Genomic DNA, 22,672 nt, shown 5'->3' on the forward strand with positions numbered 1-22,672 from the left:
AACAGCCAAAGACATATTCAAAAGAAAAACCTGACTTTAAAACATACTATAAGAATAATTTAAAAAAACAAAAATAAAAAAAAGAAGACTTTTTTTAAAAAACTAATAAAACATACTACACAGCTGTAGTGGTCAAAACTGCATGGTATTGGCACAAGAATACATACTGACCAAAGGAACAGAATTGAGAGTTCTGATAACAGAACCTCTCATATACAGTCATCTGATATTCAACAAGGCCACCAAGGCTACTCAACTGGGAGAGTATGGCCTCTTTTGGAAAACTGGATACTGTAATCAAAAGAATGAGAGAGGATCACCATCTCATGCCCTATACAAAAATTAACTCAAGATGGTTCAAAGATCTAAGTATAAGAGCCAAGACCATAAAGCTCCTAGAAGATAATGTAGGGGAGCATCTATGAGATCTTGTAGTAGAAAATGGTTTCATAAACTTTACAACCAAAGTGCAAGCAATGAAAGAAAAAATAGATAAATGAGATCTCTGGAAAATTAAAAACTTTTTCATTTCAAAGGAGTTTGTTAAGAAAGTGAAAATGCAGCCTACTCAATGGAAGAAAATATTCAGTAACCTTCTATCCGATAAGGACCTAATGTCTACCATATATTAAGAAATCCTACATCTCAAAAATAAAAAGACAACCCATTTAAAAATGGGCAAGAGATTTGAATAGACACTTCTCCAAAGAAGAAATGCAAATGGCTAAAAAGGACATGAAAAGATGCTCAACATCACTAGATATGGGGAAATGCAAATCAAAACTATGAGATATCATCTTGCACCTATTAAACTGGCAGCTATTAAAAAAAAGAAACAGAAGGAGAAGCAGATGTGGCTCAAGCGATTGAGCTCCCACCTACCACATGGGAGGTCCTGGGTTCGGTTCCCAGTGCCTCCTGGAGAAGATGAGCAAGACAGCAAGCTGGCATGACAGGCTGGCATGGCAAGCTGATGCAACAAGAAGACACAAAGAAGAAACACAATGAGAGAGACAACAAAACAGGGAATGGAGATGGCTCAAGCGATTGAGCACCACTCTCCCATGTGGGAGGTCCTGGGTTCGTATCCTGGTGCCTCCTAAAGCAAAGAGCAGACACAGAGAGCACACAGCAAATGGACACAGAGAGCAGACAGCGAGCACAAACGAGGGGTGGGTGCAGAATAAATAAAATCTTTAAAAAACAAAACAAAGGACTACAAGTGTTGGAGAAGATGTGGAGGAAAGGGGACCCTCATCCACTTCTGGTGGGAATATAGAATGGTGCAGCCATTGTGGAGGAAGCTAACCATAGAACTGCCATATCATTCATAACTTTTTAAATTTATGGGCCATCTGGCTATTGAATGCATGCTTCTTTAAAGATAACTTATCAACTGTATTGGAGCTGATCAAACTATCAGTGTCAAGTTTTCTACTAAACCAAATTTAAATACAGATAGATGGGGTGCCATGTAGTAGTTTCATTAGAAAGAGATGCCTATGGTCCTGAATACCAGAAACCTCAAGCATCCTCTACAGTGGACCGCAGCTAAGGGCGAGAGAGACGAAGGAGCAAACCAGTCATAAACAGTGTTCCTTTTACAGGCTTGTGCCCCATTGCACCATGCAGAACCTCTAGAATGGTGAGCCAGGCACATGGGAGCCCCCAGGGCTCTCTTGCTCCCCTTGAGACAGGTCTAAGTGGCTGAGCCAGGTCCCTTGAGGCACTTCAGGTAGAGAAACCAAAAGGTCAACTCCAGACATACCACCCCACAGGAATTCAGAGACCCTTAAAGTCTCTTGAAATGTTTTGCTCTGCACAATGACAACTGCTTTCTCGATCATGTGATCTGTTTTCCCCACCTCGAGTGGAGGCAGGGAGAGAAATGCCAAACTACTGGCAGAAGGTAGCATGTACCTGCTGCCAAGCCAAACTACCCTGACAGCCTGGCTGGCTCATGGTCTGGCTCTGCCACCCAACCTGTGTAGCAGGGACCACGTCACCTTCTTGAGGTCTCTGTTCATGGTGCCTTTTTATTACTGTTCTAAATACCATAACAAGTTACCATTCTGTTACTTTTTTTTTTGTAAATAGTATGTGATTTTATTTTTTGTCTTCTTTTTTTTAATTTTTTTTAATTATCTTTTTTTAAAGTTAATAGATCACACAAAATGTTACATTAAAAAATATGAGGTTCCCATATACCCCACTCCCCACCCCCACCCCATCATTTTTATTAATTGTATTTTTTTGAAGATACATAGATCACAAAAAATGTTATATTAAAAAATATAAGAGGTTCCGGTATACCCCACACCTCCCCACTCCTCCCACATCCACAACCTCTTTCATCATTGTGGCACATTCATTGTATTTGGTGAATATCTTTTGAAGCACTGCTGAACTATGTGGATAATAGTTTACCTTGTAGTTTACACTCTCCCCCACAACATTCCATGGGTTATGGCAGGATATATAATGTCCAGCATCTGTCCTTGAATTATCATTTATGCCCCTACATCACATCTCTTCTTCCCTCTCCTTGCCCTCAGCAACTACTGTGGTCACTTTCTCTACATCATTCTGTTACTTTTCTAAACACAAGACACTAAGCCGATGAAATGCTAACATTAACATGTCTTTTCACAGCTACAGTAGAGATGAGGTGAATACTTCCTTTTTTTCCCTTAGAAGATCTGAAATAAAATCTGCAAGTAGAAATTTGGATTAAAAACCCTTGTTTATTGCCTAAAAAAAAAACACTTCTTAAAGGGAACAGCAATTACAGACACTAGCATCCTTTGTTGTATTAGCAGTACAATTCTAAAGAACTCTTCATTTCACCCAGGATCCCAAGTCTAATTCAACATTTAGAATAACAATTATAAATCTAAACTCAGGTACTTTTTGTGTGTCTCCTAAAGTGGTTATGGGAGCTATAGCATTTCACTTTGACTGACAGAAAGAGAATAGGGATTCAACTATTGTTGATACAATAAAATTTCATAAACAGAGGTTCTTCTCCCCTTTTTAAAAGAAATACCTGGAGTGGATATGACTCAAGCAGTTGAGCGCTCACCTCCCACTTGGGAGGTCCCAGGTTTGGTTCCCAGTGCCTCCTGAAAAAACAAAAACGATCAACAAGCAAAAAACAAACGAAGAAACCAATTCAGGGAAGTCAATGTGGCTTAGTGGTTGAGTACCAGCTTCCCAAATATGAGGTCCCAGGTTCAATACCCAGCCCCGGTAACTCAAAAAACAAGAAATATCTCTACTCGTGGTTTAACTGACTCTACTCCTCTATGTGGCTCCTTTTACCCTGAAGATTTCTGGATATTGTGCAGCCGATTATTGGGACCTAAATGCAGTTTTCCTTCTTCTCTTTACCCTTCAGGTGGTCAGGATTCTCAGGTCCCATTGGTAAGCACTCCTCATGGATCACCACTGCTTTCAGGGAACAAATCTTTGTTTTTTGTTTTGTTTATTTTCGGGGAAAATTTTTTTAAATCATTTCTCTAGAATTGCTTTTTCTACTTCTTACTTGTATTGCTCCTGTAACAATATCCTCCCATTTGGAGAGAGTGATACAGATTTTTTTTTCTTTCTGGTTGCGTCATTGTCTTTTTGTTGCGTCCCTGTGCCTCTCCGTGTGTGTGCAGGCCTGGGATGCCGTCTTTCTTTTTTTACCAGGAGGTCCCAGGATCGAACCCAGGTCCTCCATATGGTAAACGGGAGCTCAATTTCTTGAGCCACAGCCGCTTCCCTGATAGAGATTCTTAATGTCCTTTATTTGATATTATATTTGTTCAATGATTATAAAAAAGGTTATTTATGAATTTTTGAGGGGTTGCACCAATTAATTTCAAGAATATAATATTCTACTGTACTGATTTGCAGTGTACAAATTTCATTGTTTTTGACACTTGTTTCTAAGATTAGGCAATAGAGAAAGAACGACAGGGCAGTATCTACCCAGCATCCCAGAAGACACTGGAAGCAGTGGAGGGAATCCCAGGCCCTGCCCTTTCCTTCTCGACTCACAGTCCTTTCAGGGTAGAGCCACTTCAGTTTATCCTTTAGGAGACTGGGAATATAATGCCATATTATTATTATTTCCTTTTAAAGTAATTATTAGTGCCTATAGACACTATAGGCACATGATTAATAATGTCTTCCTAATCTGTCCTTAGGATGGGAAACAGATGAACTGTAATTTCATTCCTTTGGATATAAAATTAGACCTTTGGGAGGATTTACCAGCAAGCTTTCAGCTAAAACAAAACCGCTCACTGGTAAGAATAGTCCTGTGCATTTATTTGAAGTAAATATTTGCTTAGTAACTTGATTTATCCTTTTGGTTTTAATAAAAGCAGAGCTCTTCATGGCCTGTTGCAGAATCAAGTCACTGGTTGCATTTTAATCAGTTCAGACAGTGCTTATTAATTACCCCAGAGCTAAGAATAAATGTGAAATCTGTTTCCTTGGCAAATGGTCACACCTAGAGTTGCTGTTTCTGCAGATAGAATCATCCTCACATTTAATTTCTCATTCACAGGATTAGCAACTGTGATATTTGTATCTGACAGAATCACATTTTATCCTCTAAGTTTAAGTTCTAACAGTGACACGTTCTGAGAACAGGGATGATACCATGTGGGGTGGCACTCACATTGTCAGAGTCACGAGTGTGCAGCTCTGGGCCAAGCCCCTGCCTGGGAAACCTTAATTCTGATCTGTGCTGATTTACTTCTTTGCTAAGAAGGGTCAACATGCACAGAGACAGATCTAGCATGCAGGGCTCATTTTTTACAAGAAAATCATGATTATTTTTTTACTTTGTGAGTGGAAGTAAAACATCACCCATGGGTTGGCTGTATCTGTCTAAAATGAAGAGTTAGCAGGGAGCTATTTTCTTTGATATCATCTAATCCTGATTCTGCAATTCCCAGAAAATAGCCAGTTACATGTAATTAATAAGTAAGAATATACGTAACCCTAATTAAGATTTCCTAAATCTATTGATGGCTTTTTTCCAGTATGGTTTAGTCGGTTAGGTACAAAGTCATGTCGGTCAGGTACAGATGCCACACAGCCACTCTGTCACCATGGCAATACCTGGTTACCCCGTTTTGCCTTGGCCGCTCCTGCAATATGTGCTTCAGACAGGCTCAGTGAGCACATCATCAGTCTTGGTCATTATCCTTGTAAAAAGGGATATGCCGGGTGCCCTACAACTTGCCTTTAGAGAGTCTTTGGACTGAAAGAGGTCTCTGGAACTGGCTGTAGAGTGTTCACAAGAAAGATATGAAAGCTACATCAAATTAAAGGGTATGTAATAAAACTTTGGTTTTCTGATATTGTAAATAGCCTGACTTAAAGAAAGATGCCTGGTGAGCTGTTAACTCTTTACATTCTCTCATTTTCCACCAGATTTTGAGGTTTGTTCGAGAATGGAGTAGTCTAACTGCCATGAAGCAAAGGCTTATCAGGAGAAGTGGGCATAAGTTCCATAGCCCAGTTCTTGCTTTGGAAGAGATTACAAAGCAACAAACCAAACAAAATACTTGTAAAAGGTATCAGTTGTCTTTCTTTTTCTATTTTATGTTTTATCACTCTTTGTAGTCATTTCTATAAGTGATCCAAGGCGTTTTATATAACCACTAATGAAATCCTACTGATTTATATGTAAAAATCTGTTGGAAAACAACCATAACAAAAAAGCTTGTCTGGATCTTGCTCACCATCTCATTCATCAGCAGAGATCAGAGTCACAGATTGATACAACCCATAACCTCCCAACCCTGGGACACTTATCGACAAGAGGTTTCCCTTTTAGAATATCAGACCTCTGGATTCTGTCTGCCCTGCATACCTGTGGCATGAATTTTAGGCACCATGTAACAGGGAAGCTGGTTCTAACTGAATACACCATCACCCAAGTGGTAGAAGGTATCTATCATCATGCCCATGATTAGAAATGAAATAAAAGGAAAGGTTAACTGGCAGACCTTTGTGACTGTTTGCCTTTATCTTTAGAGGCCCCTTTCTACTCTCTGTATAATTCCTTTCTTTTCCTTGCATCACAATCATCTTCACTTAGCTCAGGTATTCCGTGTTGTGATCTCAAATCCCCATTCTCTGTAGACTTCTTTCTATAGCACAGAGCATCAGCAGACAGAGCCCTTCTGTATCTCACTGTCTTCATACACATGTAATCTCTCTTAGTACTCATATTCCATCATTTTATGGTCTCTGTTCTCTAGCCTTTTCCATGAACACAGGTGAGAAAAATCCATCAAATGGGTTAGGATGGATGGCTGATTAACTAAATTATGGTATCGCTATGCAGTGAAAATCTCTTTAGCTGTTTCAAAATATGGTTATAGTATGTGTATATGTGAGATCATGGAGTGATACCATGATAAATTGTTAAGTGTAAAAATAAGTATTAAAAAAAAGATGGAAATATAAATATATATGATTGCTAATATTGACAGAGAAAGTGTCTGCAAATATACCTTAAATATTCTTTCCAGAGTTTTTCTCTGGTTCTCAGTAGTTCTCAACTGGTGGCAATATCTGGAGACATTTAAATTGTCATGCCTGGAGGATGTTACTGTGGGCGTCTACTGGATAGAGGCTAAGGATGCTGCCAAAAATACTACAATGAACAGGGCTAACTCCAAAACAAAGAATTACCTGTTTTAAAATGTGAATAGTGCCACCATTGAGAAATTCTGCTTTAAGGCATAATAGTAGGGGATTATACAGGTGGTAGAGACTTTTACTTCATACTTTATGCCAAGATGACAAAGTCATATGCCTAAAAGCAAGGCAGGAACTATAAATGAATAAATGAGGTCAAGCGTAAAACTAGGAAATGATGGGGTATGGGTGTGGGACAGAGGCAAACTGGAAAATGCGTAACCTCTCTAAAGCCATTCAAATTCAGTTTTAAAAAAATACCGAATGAATCAAACAGAGCCCTTCTACTGATTAGATTTAGCCATGAGCTGCCAATTTTGTACTCTTGCCTAAACTCTTCTGTACTGGATGAATTTTTACCCACAAGCATGTATTATTTTATATAAAAATAAATTTTAAATATATGTGTATATATTTATGCATATGTTAATACATTCCCACACACATCCCTACACACACATATATAAACACACGTTTCAAAAAGTATGATGCTTATTTTTCTCAGTTCTTCTTCCAGGTCTCTATATTTTCTCATTTTTGTAACCACAGTCTTAATTGAAGTGTTAGTGTTCTCTTTCACACATGATCATAATTCCCTTCTTAACTCAATTTACAGCCCACTCCAACCATTTCTACAAGTGTCCCTTCCTTGCTCCTTCTCTATCAGACATGAAAGACCACTTACAGTACCACCTGGGAAACATGGCTGATCATATATAAGAGCCAAAGTAGAGTCACAAAGCCAGTACAAACCAAAGTGAGACACACAGTGTTATTTATATAATTATGTGTAGATGATATATTAAGCATATAACTTGTATTAAGAAGCAGTGGAGTAAATAATCAGATTTGTATTTTTAAGAGCTCATTTTGGCAGCAGTTGGAAGATTACATTGTAAAAAGCAAGAATGGAAGTGGGGAAGCAAGTTATATTAGTTTCCCATTGTTACTATAGCAAATTACCATGTTTACCAACTTAAAACAACGCAAATTTCTTATCTCACAGTTCTGTAGGTCAGAAGGCCAAGTTGGCGCCACATTTTTCTCTGCTCTGGCTTTGCCAAAGCTGAAATCAAGGTGTCAGCTGGATGGGCTCTTTTGGAGAGGCTCTGGAAAGAATCCATTTCCAAGCTCATTCTGCTTGTTGGCAGAATTCAGTTCCTTGCAGTTGTAGGACTGAGGTTGCAGTCTCCCTGCTGACTTTCAGCTGGGGGCTGCCTTTATCTCCTCCAGGCATCTCTTCAGGCCAAGCACCTGGACCCCTACATCTCAGAGCCAGCAGCAGAGCCTTGAATCCTTCTCTTGCTTGACATCTTTCTGACTTCCCTTTCTGACTCTTCCTTATTCTGCTGCTTATGAAGGCTTAAGCCATTGAATCCACCCAGATTATCTGCCTATGTTAAGGTCATCTAAATAATAACCTTAATTACATCTGCAAAGCCCCTTTATAGCAGTATCTAGATTAGTGCTTGATTGAATAACCAGGGGACAGGAATCCTGGGGGGACATCTTAAGAATTCTGCCTACCACACAAGTTAAAAGACTACTATCGTAGTAGACTTGGAAAAAATATGAGCACTATATTAAGGCATGAAGGCATTAGCAATGAGAACGAAGGAAAGAAAATGAAGAGGAGAGGTATTTAAGAGATATATAGAGATATTGGTGAATAAATAGATGAGAGGTAGAAGGGAGGCAGGCCTCAAGGACACTGATTTAGCAGCCACAAATATGAAATCTCTATACCTACAGAGGGGGGATGCCATCAGGAAATAACCTAATGTTCCTGCAGAACCCCATAAAATTTCAGTAAATTGGAATAACCATGTATTTCTGAAAGTAGATGTGAAAGCATTGAATGGAAGTCTATCTGCAGAGCAGTGAAGATGCTAGATCCCTTTCCCTCCTGTCAACCTATCAGTTTACTTTCCTGAGAAATTGAGCCACAGAGGCTCCAGATTTGGAAATACCAGACTCAGCAGAGATCAAGGGAGAGCATTTTATTGAAAGCTAACCACCCCACACTCCCTTCTTTACTCAACTTCCGGAATACCAGCAGCCACATTTATTTCCTGCATTAGAGAATTCACCTCTGAAAAAATTGAGTGGCCCAGAAAAGACATTTGGGGATCTCCTCCCCCAAAAGCAATGGCTAGATCTCCAACTGGATTATTCTCCAGTGGCATTCACCAGACCCCATGCAAACTTAGAACTTGTAGGCAACCTTTTAGTAGCTTGCTCCTAAATGTGAGTGGAAGCCAGGATCACTAGCTATTATTTTAGCTCCTGAGTGAATTCCCTTTCAGAGGCAGACCCGATTCAGTTGGAACTCTGTTGGGTTTAGAATGTCAACTGTTTAACCAGTAGCCACTGCTGATCTCCAGAACAGGTCAGCAACTTAGAGCCCAGGATTGTTTTTAGTGGTAGGGGCCACTTCCAATGCACACTTCTCTTATCCTGCAAATATTGCCATCTTCCACTTTTGTCCCTATCCAGAAATTAGTTTAGCTGACAACATTCTCTGCCACCTATTTGCCAAAATTGGGATTCACTATAATCCTTTTGAGAATTAGTATACTTACATGAATTTCTTAGTAAACCTCAAAGGAAAATTACGTATTAGCAACTTTACAACTGGGTTTGAAAAGTTGTCAACCCCTACTTTGGGGTTGATTGATCTGTCTCTTGTGGTTTACAAAAATTTGTGCTAATACCTTATAGAAAAGCAAGAATTTTAGCTCCTGAATCTCTGAATGATTTCTCAGCACTTTTTAAAGTTACTAAATTAGGTTTCTAAGCCTTTAAACATTGAGTAATACCTGAGGCAAAGCTTAATATCTTTTTCCCTGAAAGCTAGGAAGCTTTTTAATTCATTTAGAATCCACAGAAACGCTTTAAGGAAGTGCTTTTGTCAAGGGAATAAAATAGTTTAAGAAACAGGGTGGGGAGTTTAAGAACTAAAGAGTGAAATTTAAGGAACTCTGAAAAAATTCCGTTATATAACTTTTTTTTTTTGTAAAGACACACAAGTAAAAAAGGAAAACATATAAAAAGATAGTCACCCTTATTCTTAATAGGAGAGACACAATTTTAAAGCTTTAATGAGATACCAATCACTATTTACAGATTTTTTTTTAATCTACCTTGTGCTAGGGAGTGTGAGGAAACAGGTACTCTCATGCATTGCTGGTGGACATGTAGATTGGTATAACCTCAAAAGAGAGCAGTTTGTCATAATCTATCTAAATTTAAAGCACCATGACCTTTGACCCGGCAATATTACCTCTGAGGATTTATTTTTATACATACTTAATATTTACAAAATATCACATATGAGGATATTCATTGCAGCATTGTTTGTGATAGCAAAGACTAAAACAACATAAATGCCTATCAGTCAGAGACTAGATAGATGTAGTGTATGGTTTATCCACATAACAGAGTTACATGCAGCCATTAAAAAAAATAGGGAGGGGGAAGCGGCTGTGACTCAACCAGGTGGACTCCCGTCTACCATATGGGAGGCCCTGCGTTCGTGTCCCAGAGACTTCCTGTGAAGGCAGGCTCACCCTCACTGTAGAGAGCCACCAGCCTGGGCGCTGTGGAGAGCCGACTCAGCAAGGTGGAGCAACAAAAATAGGGAGACAAGCAAAAGAAAAAACAAAGAAGAACGCACAGCGAATGGACACAGAGAGCAGACAGCAAGCAAAAAGCTGCAAGGGGGGGGGCGATAAAATAAAAGAATAAGGAGGGAAGCAGGTATCTGGCTTAAGTGATAAGGCCTCCGCGCCCCAGGTTTGATCCTTGGGGCCTCCTGGTGAAAAAGAAGAAGAGAAAGAGTGCCTGCATGGTAAGCCAGTGCCTGCGTGGTGAGCTGAGAGCCTGCGCAGTGAGCCAAGAGCCCACGCAGTGAGCTGAGTGCCCGTGTGGCGAGCCGAGTGCCCGCACTACTGCCCACATGGTGAGCTGAGTGCGCGTGTGGTGAGCTGAGTGCCCACGTGGCGAGCCAAGTGCCCACACTACTGCCCACATGGGAGCCAGTGCCCGTGTGGTGAGCTGAGTGCCCGCTTGGTGAGCCAGTGCCCATGCAAGTGAATCACACAGCAAGTTGATGATGCAACGAAAGAGACAAAGGGGAGAATCAAGGTAAAGCACATCAGAGACCAGGAACTGAGGTGGCACAATTGACAGGGAACCTCTCTCCACATCAGAGATCCCCAGGATCGAATCCCATTGAGTCCTAGAGGAGAAAGAAAAGAAGAGAAGACAAAAAGAGAAATAGTTACAGAAGATTGCACAGTGAATGGACACAGACAGCAAAAAACAGCAGGGCAGAGGAGGGGATGGGAAGGGGGAAAAAAAGACTAGGGAATGTTCTGAAATTGGTAATTTCAGTGATTATACTGAGAGCCAATAAATGTATACTCTTGATGGATTGTGTGATGTGTGGATATATTTCAATAAAATTACTTAATAAAAAAAGAGTAGGGCAACTCAGGATATACAAATATGGAAAAAAATCTCCAAGGTGCATGTTTAAGTAAAGAAGAGTAATGTGCAGATTACTGTGTATACTTTGCTATCATGGGGTTTTTTGTTTAGTTCTTTTTTTTTTTTTTTTTTAAATACTGGGGGCTAGGGATTGAACCTGTATGTGGGAAGCCAGTACTCATCCACTGAGCCACATCGGCTCCCCTGAGTTTTATAATTGGTTTTTTTTTTTGAAGGTTTATTTATTTATTTCTCCCCGCTCCCCCCCCACTCCGGTTGTCTGTTCTCTGTGTCTATTTGCTGCGTCTTCTTTGTCAGCTTCTGTTGTCAGCAGCACGGGAATCTGTGTTTCTTCCTGTTGCATCATCTTGTTGTGTCAGCTCCCTGTGTGTGCGGCACCACTCTTGGCCAGGCTGCACTTTCTTTCACGCTGGGCGGCTCTCCTTATGGGGCGCACTCCTTGCGCATGGGGCTCCCCTACACGGGGGACACCCCTGTGTGACATGGCACTCCATGCATGCATCAGCACTGCACATGCGCCACACGGGTCAAGGAGGCCGGGGGTTTGAACCGCCGACCTCCCATGTGGTAGACGGACGCCCTAACCACTGGGCCAAGTCCGCCACCTATCATTTGTTTTGCTTGTTGTTTGTTTTTTTAGGAGGCACCCGGAACTGAGCCCAGGAACTCCCATGTGGGAGGCAGATGCTCAACTGCTTGAGCCACATCCATTCTCCCATTTGCTTTTTGCTTTTTGTGGTTTTTTTTTTTAGATTTATTTTTTATTTATTTCTCCCCCCACCTCTTTATTTGCACTTGCTGTCTGCTCATCTTGTTTGTTTGTTTGTTTGTTTGTTTGTTTGTTTTTTGGAGGCACTCGGAACTGAACCTGGGATCTCCCATGTGGGAGAGAGGCACCCAATCACTTGAGCCACCTCTGCTTCCTGCTTGTTGTGTCTCTCGTGTTTCCTTGCTGTATCTCTTTGTTATGTCAGCTCATTGCATCAGCTTGCTGTGTCAGTTCGCCCCATTTATCTTTAAAAAGAACAGGCATAATGGGGAGTGACTGATAATGGGTACAGGATTTCTTTTTGAGGTGATGGAAATGTTCTCTAATTAGATAGTGTTAATTGATGATTGCACAGCCTTGTGAATATTTGAAAACCCACTGAATTGTAAACTTCAAAATGGTGAGTTTTATGGCCCATGAATCTTATTTCAATTAAAAATGCAAAATAAATAAAAGTTATATACCTATTCACAGAAAAAAATAGACTTTCTAAAAGGATAGTTAAAATCCTGGTGACAGGTGACTTTTTTTTTTTTAGATGCCTGTGTATGTATCTTGTTTTGTTTGTTTTTATTTTTTATTTTTAATAATTACAACCATGATTAACAACTTTGTACTTTTGTAAATTTCCAGGAATTTTATACACTCTTTAAGTATTCATATGAATTATCACATAGAACGTTACATTAAAAAAACATAAGAGGTTCCCATATAACACACACCCCGTTCCCCCACCCCCATCATTTTTGTAAATTGTATTTTTTTGAAGATGCATGCATCACAAAAAAGGTTACATTATAACAACATAAGAGGTTCCCATATACCCTCCATCCCCCCACCCCACTCCTCCCACACCAACAACCTCCCCCATCACTGTGGCACACTCATCACACTCAGCGAACACATTTTGGGGCACTGCTGCACCATGTGGATAACAGTTTACTCTGTAGTTCACACTGTCCCCCGGTACATTCAATGGGTTATGGCAGGATATATAATGCCCAGCATCTAACCCTGCAATATCATTTAGGACAACACCAAAGTCCCCAAAATGCCCCCTTATCACATTTCTTCTTCCCACTCTCTGCCCTCAGCAAATACTGTGGCTACTTTCTCTCCGTCAATGATACAATTTCCTCTATTAGTAGTCACAAAAGTTTTATAATAGATTATCAGTAAGTCCACTCTAATCCATATTTTATTCCTCCATTCTGTGGACCTGGGGTGGTGATGTTCCCTCCACCTCTATATCGAGAGGGGGCTTAGATTCCACATGGATGATGGATGCAATTCTCTGCTTGCAGTTGTAGGCACTCTCAGTTCCCTGGTGTGGTGATTGACCATCTTCACCTCCCTGTTAGCTGACCTGCTTTGAGAAGGGGGCAAGATGGCTGAAGGATAGGAGACTTACCCTTTACTCTGAATCTGCCTTTTGAATTTTAACTCATGTACTTGAAAATCCTTAACCAAATTTAATAAAAATAACTTATAAAAAAAATCTGTTTATTGTTAAATTGACCTTAACAACATAAAATCAAGTTTCTAAAATTTTACTACAATTCCTTTGCTATTAACCTTTATCATCAAGCTGCCAAATAAAGAAGTAGTCAAAAATAAAAAGAAATTTATGTTTAAACTAATTTTTTAAAATCTGCAATAGGTATAAACTACCGGAAAAACTGGGCCGTGCTAATTAGAAGGAATTAATTGGATAATTGAATTTTACCTACTTAAATTCCCCCATCACCTTTAATCAGAGTAACTTTTCTCTTCACTTCAAGTCCCTGAACTGCTGTGTGGTATTGATAGTGTTATGTAATAAGGTTCTGAATCCTACATCAAGAGTGGCTTTATTTCAGTGGAAGACTCCATAAACCCCATATGGGCTCATAATAATGGAAACAACCTTAAGATTATCGAAGAAGTGACTGAACCTGATTAACTAAAAAGAGAATTGCTTTACCCAAATATAATGATATCACCATTATAACTTACTAAGGTGATTCGGAGAAACCCAGAAGGGATGCCAAGAGGGTGGTAAAAATGTGTTAGAGATTTCCTGCACAGCTTGGGAAATTGTTTACTTAAGGCAGTGAGTTGTGTGTGTATTTGACCATTTCTTCTTTCTACACCCATTCCTTTTCCCCCTTAAATGAAAATGATCCAAAAGATACTGACTTTTGGACTTTGAAAAATAAATCCTGGGAAAACTAATTTGGAACAAAGAGATGTATTTCTCACATAATGGAGGCCAAGATAAAGGCAAAATATTCCACCTCTTTAGTATTAGCTCAACGAATATACTTGTATTTTGCCTTTTTCTTACTGTTTTTGCAAAGAACAGTGTGAATGTGAAATAGAGAAACTGTTGTTTATCATGTAATTATTTTAGGTACATAACCAAGGAAGACGTTGCTGTGGCTTCAATGGACAAGGTAAAGAATGACGGGGGCCATGTCCGTCTCATTACAAAGGAATCAATACTTCAGGACCCCTCCACAAAGTAAGGATTTTTACTACTAGGACACATTAGTAATGAGACTACTTCTTTAAATTTTTGTGATTATGCCTTACTTTTGTGTGGCTTCTTCACAGTTTACAAAGAGCTTTCACGGTATAATAGCTCCTTAGTCCTCCTAACAAGCCTGTGAAGCACATGACTACCTCATGGTCTAATTTAGAAATTAGAGATGAGGAGAGATGCTGAAACCACCTGGATAAGTGACATGTCCCGGCCCCGGTGGTTGATGCTAAGAGACCTGAGGTCAAGATCTGTTCCCTGTCCCCCAGTCTTGGGCTCTTTCTATCATAAGATGTTTTTTCAATGCTTCAAGCAAACAACCATGAGAAGGAGGCAAAGCTGCTGTGGTTAATTCTCATGTGGGACTCTTTGATATAATTCACTACCATAGTTTTTTCCTTTCTTCTAATAAATTGAGTACATGTCCTAACATGTTCCATTTCTAATTTTAATTTGGTCAACTTGGAGTTTATCTGTAGGAGGCACAACACTCAGCACGCCTTCTGTTCGTATTCCTGTCAACACTGTCAGCTCCTATGTCCTGTCACTTATTGAGGTGACGCCTCTGTCTCTGTAGGCTAGCAGAGGCAGAGAGAGTGCAGCCACAGAACCCTTAGGTGATGGCCTCTCTCTCCTAATGAGGTGTGTAGCCACTAAGAACTGGGGTTTACCTTAGTCTAGACTGGCTACTTTGCTCTTTCCTGACCTGAAGAAGCATTTTGTGACGTCTCATTTTGCAACTTCTCCTGATATTTCAAAGTCTGATTGTTTAACTTGAAGGCATCTAAATTCCCAAAAGAGGTAACTTATTCCTATTCAAATAAAACTTTTTAACCTACTACTCTTGCCCTTTTTTTGGCATGGAATGTAGAACGCTGATTAAAGCTACTTCTTTTCCACACTGAGTCACAAAATCTATGGGTCCTGTGTTTACTGTTCATCAATATAGAAACATTGAATACCTTTGTATGAAGCAATGACCATTTACACCGGAACTGTTCATTAGATACCTACTAAATCTTTTGTTCAATTATAGAAAGTTTCTTCAAGATGGAGCCTATGTTCCATTTCTTGATCCCTGCACAGACCAAGCTGATCTCATTGTGAAACCTTCTACATCCAAAGGCTATTTACAAGCTGTAGATAATGAAGGAAATCCACTTTGCTTGCACTGTCAGCAACCTACTTGCCAAACTAAGCAAGAATATAAAGTGAACGCTTGGGATTCACGGTTTTGCTCTCTAAAATGTCAGGAGGAGTTTTGGATTCGATCTAATAACAGTTACCTGCGAGCCAAAGTATTTGAAATTGAACATGGTGTTTGTCAGCTATGTAATTTAAATGCACAAGAACTCTTTTTACGTCTGAGAGATGCCCCTAAAAGTCAAAGGAAGAATCTTCTGGATGTTACCTGGACCTCAAAGCTTCCATTAGAACAGGTAAATTACAATATAATCATCTGACACATGGATGGCAGCATTGGTCTGAGTGATCAATATTGAATTGCTAACTTTCTTAACTAATATATATATACAAAAGTAGAGTAATGAACCTTTTTACCCATCACACAGCTCCAGCAATTATCAACACTTCATCATTCTTGTTTCAGCAGTCCTTACCTCACTTTTTTTTTCCTCCTGGAATGTTTTAAAGCAAATCCCAGACAACATTTCATTTCACCTTTAGGTATCTCACTGTGTATCCTTAACAGATAAAGACTCTCCTTCTTTCTTTTTTAATATTATCACAATACCCATTTATCACACAAAACACAATTATAATCCCTTAATAATAATAAGTCCATTTGTCATTTCCCAGATTGTCTCAAAAATGTCTTTTTATACTTGCTTTGTTCAAATCATGTTCAAAAGATGCCCACATCTTGATTTGGTCTGTATGCTTCTTATGTTCCATTTAATCCATAACAGCACCCCCCTCTCTTTTTTTATACCACTGATTGTTAAAAGAAACTGAAACATTTGACCATAGGATTTCCCACATTCTAAATTTGTCTCTCTAGTCTCACAGTGTTGTTTAACATGCTCTTCTATCTTCTTGTATTTCCTGAATAATTGTTGTAAGATCTAGAAGATTAATTAGATTCTGATTCAGTTATTTTGGGAAGAGATCTTAACAGATGGTGCATAGCATCTAGAGGAACCTATTGTTTGGTTGTTCCACTTTTCATGATGTTAATATTAATGACAAGAGGCTCCAAAAACATAGTTCATTACAATGAGAAGGTGCTTTAAATGCGTTCATTCTGTTTTAAAATGGAATTGTAGAGCAGTTTATGACAAAATATCATTCTTAGCCCATTGTCATCAGTATTCACTTTGATTTCCAAAATTCAATTGAATTTTTAAAAAAGATTTATTTATTTATTTTTAATCTCTCTCCCCTTCCCCGCCCCCCCCAGTTGTCTGCTCTCTGTGTCCATTCGCTGTGTGTTCTGTGACTGCTTCCATCCTTATCAGTGGCACCAGGAATCTGTGTTTCTTTTTGTTGTGTCTTCTTGTTGTGTCAGCTCTCTGTGTGTGCGGTGCCATTCTTGGGCAGGCTGCACTTTCTTTCGCACTGGGCAGCTCTCCTTACGGGGCACACTCCTTGCACGTGGGGCTCCCCTATGCGGGGGACACCTCTGCGTGGCATGGCACTCCTTGCGCGCGTCAGCACTACGCATGCCCCAGCTCATCACACAGGTCAGGAGGCCCTGGGTTAGAACCCTGGGCCCCCCATGTGGTAGGCGGACTCTCTATCCATTGAGCCAAATCTGCTTCCCTCAATTGGATTTTAATCTTATTTTCTAATCAGTTCAAAATTTCAAATGAGCAAATATGTATTTTTGTAGCATGTTTAATTTAAAAAGGATCACTCCTCTCAAACAGATTCTTGTACACCAAAGTTTATTTATAGCAGCATTATTCACATTAGCCAAAATGTAGTAACAACCCAAGTGTCCACCAACCAATGAAAGGATAAATGAAATGTGGTATATACATACAATGGAATATTATTCAGCCATAAAAAGGAATGAAGTTCTGATACAGGCTACAGAATGGATGAAACTTGCAAGCATTGTTCTAAGTGAAATAAGCCAGACACAAAAGGACAAATATTGTATGATTTCATTTATGTGGAATATCTAGAATTGGCAAATTCATAGAGACGGAGTAGATTAGAGATTTCTAGGGGCTGAGGGGAGGGAGGAATGGGGAGAGACTGTTTAACAGGCAGAGTTTCTGTTCGGGGCAGTGACATATTTTGAAAATAGATAGTAATGATTGTAAAGGTAATTAATGCCACTGAATTATACTTGTACAAATGGTTAAGGTGGCCAGTTTGATGCTGTATATATTGTATAGTATAATTTATGTTATATATTTTATCACAATAAAAAAGATCACTCATGACTCACCCTGTACCCACTAAAGTATTGGATAAATTCCTACCAGTTATACAAATCATACATTTTAATTTACCTAGTATTGCTGAATTAGGATTAAATTAATTAAGCATTTCTGCAAAGACAGATTAGTATGAAATATTTCTCTAATGATATCCAGAGTTCCTAAAAGACTGCTCTAATTGGCAAGGATCGTACTGCACCCATACCAGGAGTGTTGGCCAGACTCTAGTTACTATTTGCTGCCTCAGTGCAGAGGCTTCTAGAAAGTACCCAGTGAAACACCTTGTTTTGTTTTGCCAAAGGGGTGCTGATGCAAATACCAGAAATCTGTTGGCTTTTATAAAGGGGATTTATTTGGGGTAAAAACTTATAGTTCAAAGGCCATGGAAAGTCCAAACTGAGGCAACATAAGAGGTGTTTTCTCACTAAAGTCAGCCATGTTGATCCTGATGTGTTGACACATGGGGAAACAAGATGGCTCCTGATCTTCGCCCAGTTTCTCCTCCTCGTGTGAACTTCCTCTCTCAGGCTCAGCTGCTAAGCTTTCTTCCTGATTTCAGCACAAGCTGGCATAGGGCTTTTCTCTTAGGGCTTCCTATATCAGTCTTGCCTGTTCTGCTCTTTCCCCAAGTTTACCTGTTAGTTTTCGACCTGAGTCGTGCCTTACTGATATAGTCCAATAAAAAACCCTACGGGGGAGCAGATGTGGCTCAGCTGGAAGAGGATGTGGCTCAACTTGGAAGTGGACGTGACTCAACCGATAGAACATCTGTCTACCACATGGGAGGTCCAGGGTTCGAACCCAGAGCCTCCTGGCCTGTGTAGTGAGCTGGCCCATGCACAGTACTGCTGCGTGCAAGGAGTGCCATGCCACTCAGGGGTGTCCCCTGCATAGGGGAGCCCCGCATGTAAGGAGTGTGCCCCTCATTGAACCGCCCCATGCAAAAAAGCACAGCCCGCCCAGGAGTGGCGCTGCACACAAGGAGAGCTGACACAGCAAGATGACGCAACAAAAATAGACATGGATTCCCAGTGCAGCTGACAAGAATACAAGCAGGCACAGAAGAACACATGGTGAATGGACACAGAGAGCAGACAAGGGGGGATGACAAGGAAAGAGAAATTTAAAAATAAATCTTTAAAAAATAATAATAAAATAAAAATAAAAACAAAAAGCCCTACAGCAATCTTACCAAATAATCTGATCAAACGCCCCTCAACTTAATTTAACACACATTCAAAGGGTATCACACCCAGAGGTTAGTTTACAAACATAATCTTTCTATCTTGGGGGTCCATGAAATAATCTGAAACTGTCACATATCTAAAGGACATTTCAAAGCAGTCTGTCTATACATCAAAGACAAAAGTACTCAGAGGAGGTATTACGCCTCTCAGGCCTCAGATGAGAGAGGGCCAGTCAGAGAAGGAGTGCTTCTTTCAAGAGGTGAATTTAGAATTTAGTTTAGAATGTCCAGGTGATTTGCTTTAGAATTACCAGGGGAGAATAAAGAAGCACCTTCCAAATCATTAAGTCTGTCAGAATGGAGACTGCTCAGAGCAAAGGAATTGATTACAAAAGACAGAACCAAAATGTGTATGTGTGTGTGTGTATTTGTAGTATATGCCATTTGCTTGATGCATGACTGCCATTTGTAGTTACTTATAACAAGACCAACCTCAAAAATATAAACCAGCATATATCTTCTAATTGAATTTGGAAAGTTCATTATAGTATAGAATGTAAGGCAAGTTGTAACGAAGTTCAGCTGGACAAAGATGATTGTGTGAGCTTGCTTCGCTGCCTCCTGGAGGATCTGAGCTCCCTGTGGGCCGAGCATGTTGATCAGGTCACTGAGCCATTCCACTGGTCTGATGAACTTTTGTAAAAGTGCTTTAGAATTACATTGCCCTGGCACTTAGGGATTACTACCAAGCACCAGCTGTGATGCAACTGGAAAAAGACCTTGAATAAAAGGGGGAAATAGTAAAGACAAGTGAGTTTATATGGCTAAGAGACTTCAAAATGAGCAACTGGAGAAAGACCTTGAATAAAAGGGGAAAATGTAAAGACAAGTGAGTTTATATGGCTAAGAGACTTCAAAATGAGCCAGGAGGTCATCGAGGGGTTGCGCGTATGCATGTCTCAACAGGATCTCATAAACAGCCCAAGTAGATACTACCCCAGATAGTGGGGCTCCTGAGGGCTATGGAGATGTCCAGGTACTACGGTCTTGGCAGATGGCTCTGGAGTTCAGTGCCTTGCCAGTGGACCCTACTTTGGAATTTGTGCCCCTGAGTGTGATGGAGTTGGACTCATATGACTTCTCTACACATGCCTCTTCTGCCCCTTTGATTGAACCTGTGGTTGGCGCTGAGGTTGGTATATGCCCAGGAGACTTGAATCTCTGGGCTGTGCATGTGCCATCTGGGCCCTGAGCCTCAGCAGAGATGCAACACCTACTCTCCAGTTCATTGGACTCACCCAGGACAGCTAACAATGAGGTGAGGATGGACAACCACCACACCAAGGAACCAAGAGAGTATAGCTGCAAGCAGGAGAATCCTATCCATCAGCCATGTGGGATGGAAGCCCCCTCTCAATTAAGAGATAGAGTGGACATCACCATCCCCTAGTCCTCAGGATTGGGGAATAAAATATGGATTAGAGTATTCTACTGTATTCTTAAGGGTATTCTACTGTAGAATTATTGTGACTGTAAAAATGGAAGAAATTATATCCCTGATGTGGAGACAGTGACCACTGGAGTTGCTGAAGGCAGGGAGAGGGAAAAAGAGGTATATGAGGGCATTTTTAGGACTTGGAGTTGTCCTGAATGGTATTGCAGGGACAGATGCAGGACATTACATATCCTGCCATAACCCACTGAATGGAGTGGGAGAGAGTGTAAACTACAGTGTTAACTATAATCCATGTTGTATAGCAGTGCTCCAAAATGTATTCCTCAATTGCAATGAATGTTCCACACTAATGAAAGAAGTTGATGTGGGAAAACTGGGGTGTGTGGGGAGTGGAGCATATGGGAATCTCCTATATATTTTTTCTTCCCTTCCCCCCTCCCTCCCCTACCCTGCTGTTTTTGCTGTCTGTGTGCATTCGCTGTGTGATCATCTGTATCTATTTCTCTTTTATCGTCCCATCTTTTCTCTAGGATTCACTGGGATTCGATCCTGGGAACCTCTGATATGGAGAGAGGTTCTCTTGTCAGTTGTGCCACCTCAGCTCCTGGTCTCTGCTGTGCTTCACCTTGACTCTCCCCTTTGTCTCTCTTTTGTTGCATTGCCATTTTGCTGTGTGACTCACTTGCGTGGGCACTGGCTCACCGCAAGGGCACTCGGCTTGTTGCGCGGGCACTCGGCTTATTGCGCAGGCACTCGGCTCACTACATGGGCGCTTGGCTTACCACGTGGACACTCGGCACACCACGTGGGCACTCACATGGGCACTTGGCTTGTCATGCATCACTTGGCTCACCACATGGACACTAAGCTCACCGCGCGGGCTCCCTGCTCACCACACAGGCTCTGGCTTGCTGCACAGACACACTTTCTCTTCTTTTTCACCAGGAGGCTCCAGGGATCGAACCTGGGTCCTCCTAAATGGTAGGCTGAGGCCCTATCACCTGAGCCACATCTGCTTCCCTCCTATATTTTTTAATGTAAATTTTGTGTGATCTACGTATCTTTTAAGAATAAATAAAAAATATATTAAAAAAAAAAAAAAAGAACTGCATTGAAAGTTGCCATGACTGGCATTCGTGAAATTGGCCAGTTGTAATTTCGTCCTTGCTAAGGCAAAGGAAATAAAAATGACCTTCATACTCATGTTTGTGATATTTAAACAACTGCACTATTGTGGTATGAGTTAGTTTTACAACCATAGGTAAAATGTTAAAATACATCCCGTTTTAATGTAGGATATCATTGGTTGAATATAAAATGTGTATTTATGGACTGGCCTGAATAGTGACTGCTTTAAGTGGCCATCTTTGTTTATTTCAAATATGCAAGTTAGAAAGATTTGTTCTAGAAATTTCATTACAGTCCCTGTAACCTGGGAAATTTCCTGGTAAGGAGCAAACAATTTCTGGATGATAGCTAGTAATATTTAATCCATCATTGGTAAAATAATGAATGCATTTAGTTCAACAATGAAAGATTGCTTGGGTCAATAATATTCAGAAGTTACTAATTTCCAAACTGTTCTTACTCTTTTCTATTTTGGTTCACTGGATATGTAAACTGACCCAAAGGTTCACAAGCAACTGATTTTTCCCAATCAATTTTTTTTTTTTTTGGTATTTTATACTTGATTATAAATTTTTTCAAAATGGTTTAAGTAACGTAAAAAAGCTTTTTCAGAAATATATTTTATTGCCTTCAAATTGCTAACCCAGAGGATTTTTTTCCCACTCACAATAAAAGCTATAAAGAGCCCTCCTTATGTATTTTTCCCTGTGATTTTGCTGTATACACATATTGCACAATGCAAAACCAACACTTCCCACAGCGTACAATGAAAATCGCTGATCTTGTTTTCTTATTACAGCTAAATGAAATGATAAGAAACCCAGGGGAAGGACTTTTCTGGCAGGTGGATCACATCAAGCCTGTCTACAGTGGAGGAGGGCAGTGCTCCTTGGACAACCTTCAGACTCTGTGTACAGTCTGTCACAAAGAGGTCAGTGAAGTTCACAGATAGGTTTGTCTCCACCCTGAGAAATCAGACTGA

General features: G+C 40.2%; 1 protein-coding gene across 4 annotated transcripts in view; it reads left to right on the forward strand.

Moving 5' to 3' along the window:
• Positions 1-22,672, forward strand: part of ZRANB3 (zinc finger RANBP2-type containing 3) — a 362,849-nt gene that overhangs the window by 309,979 nt on the left and 30,198 nt on the right. For all 4 annotated transcript variants that reach the window (XM_058301088.2, XM_058301086.2, XM_058301085.2 and 1 more), the window contains 5 exons: positions 4,194-4,295; positions 5,434-5,576; positions 14,382-14,492; positions 15,547-15,949; positions 22,490-22,621. In XM_058301088.2, coding sequence (XP_058157071.1) covers positions 4,194-4,295; positions 5,434-5,576; positions 14,382-14,492; positions 15,547-15,949; positions 22,490-22,621 — 891 coding nt within the window. The remainder of the gene's footprint in view (positions 1-4,193; positions 4,296-5,433; positions 5,577-14,381; positions 14,493-15,546; positions 15,950-22,489; positions 22,622-22,672) is intronic.

Source organism: Dasypus novemcinctus, chromosome 7 (genome assembly GCF_030445035.2).
Source record: "Dasypus novemcinctus isolate mDasNov1 chromosome 7, mDasNov1.1.hap2, whole genome shotgun sequence".
Taxonomy (NCBI): Eukaryota; Metazoa; Chordata; class Mammalia; order Cingulata; family Dasypodidae; genus Dasypus; species Dasypus novemcinctus.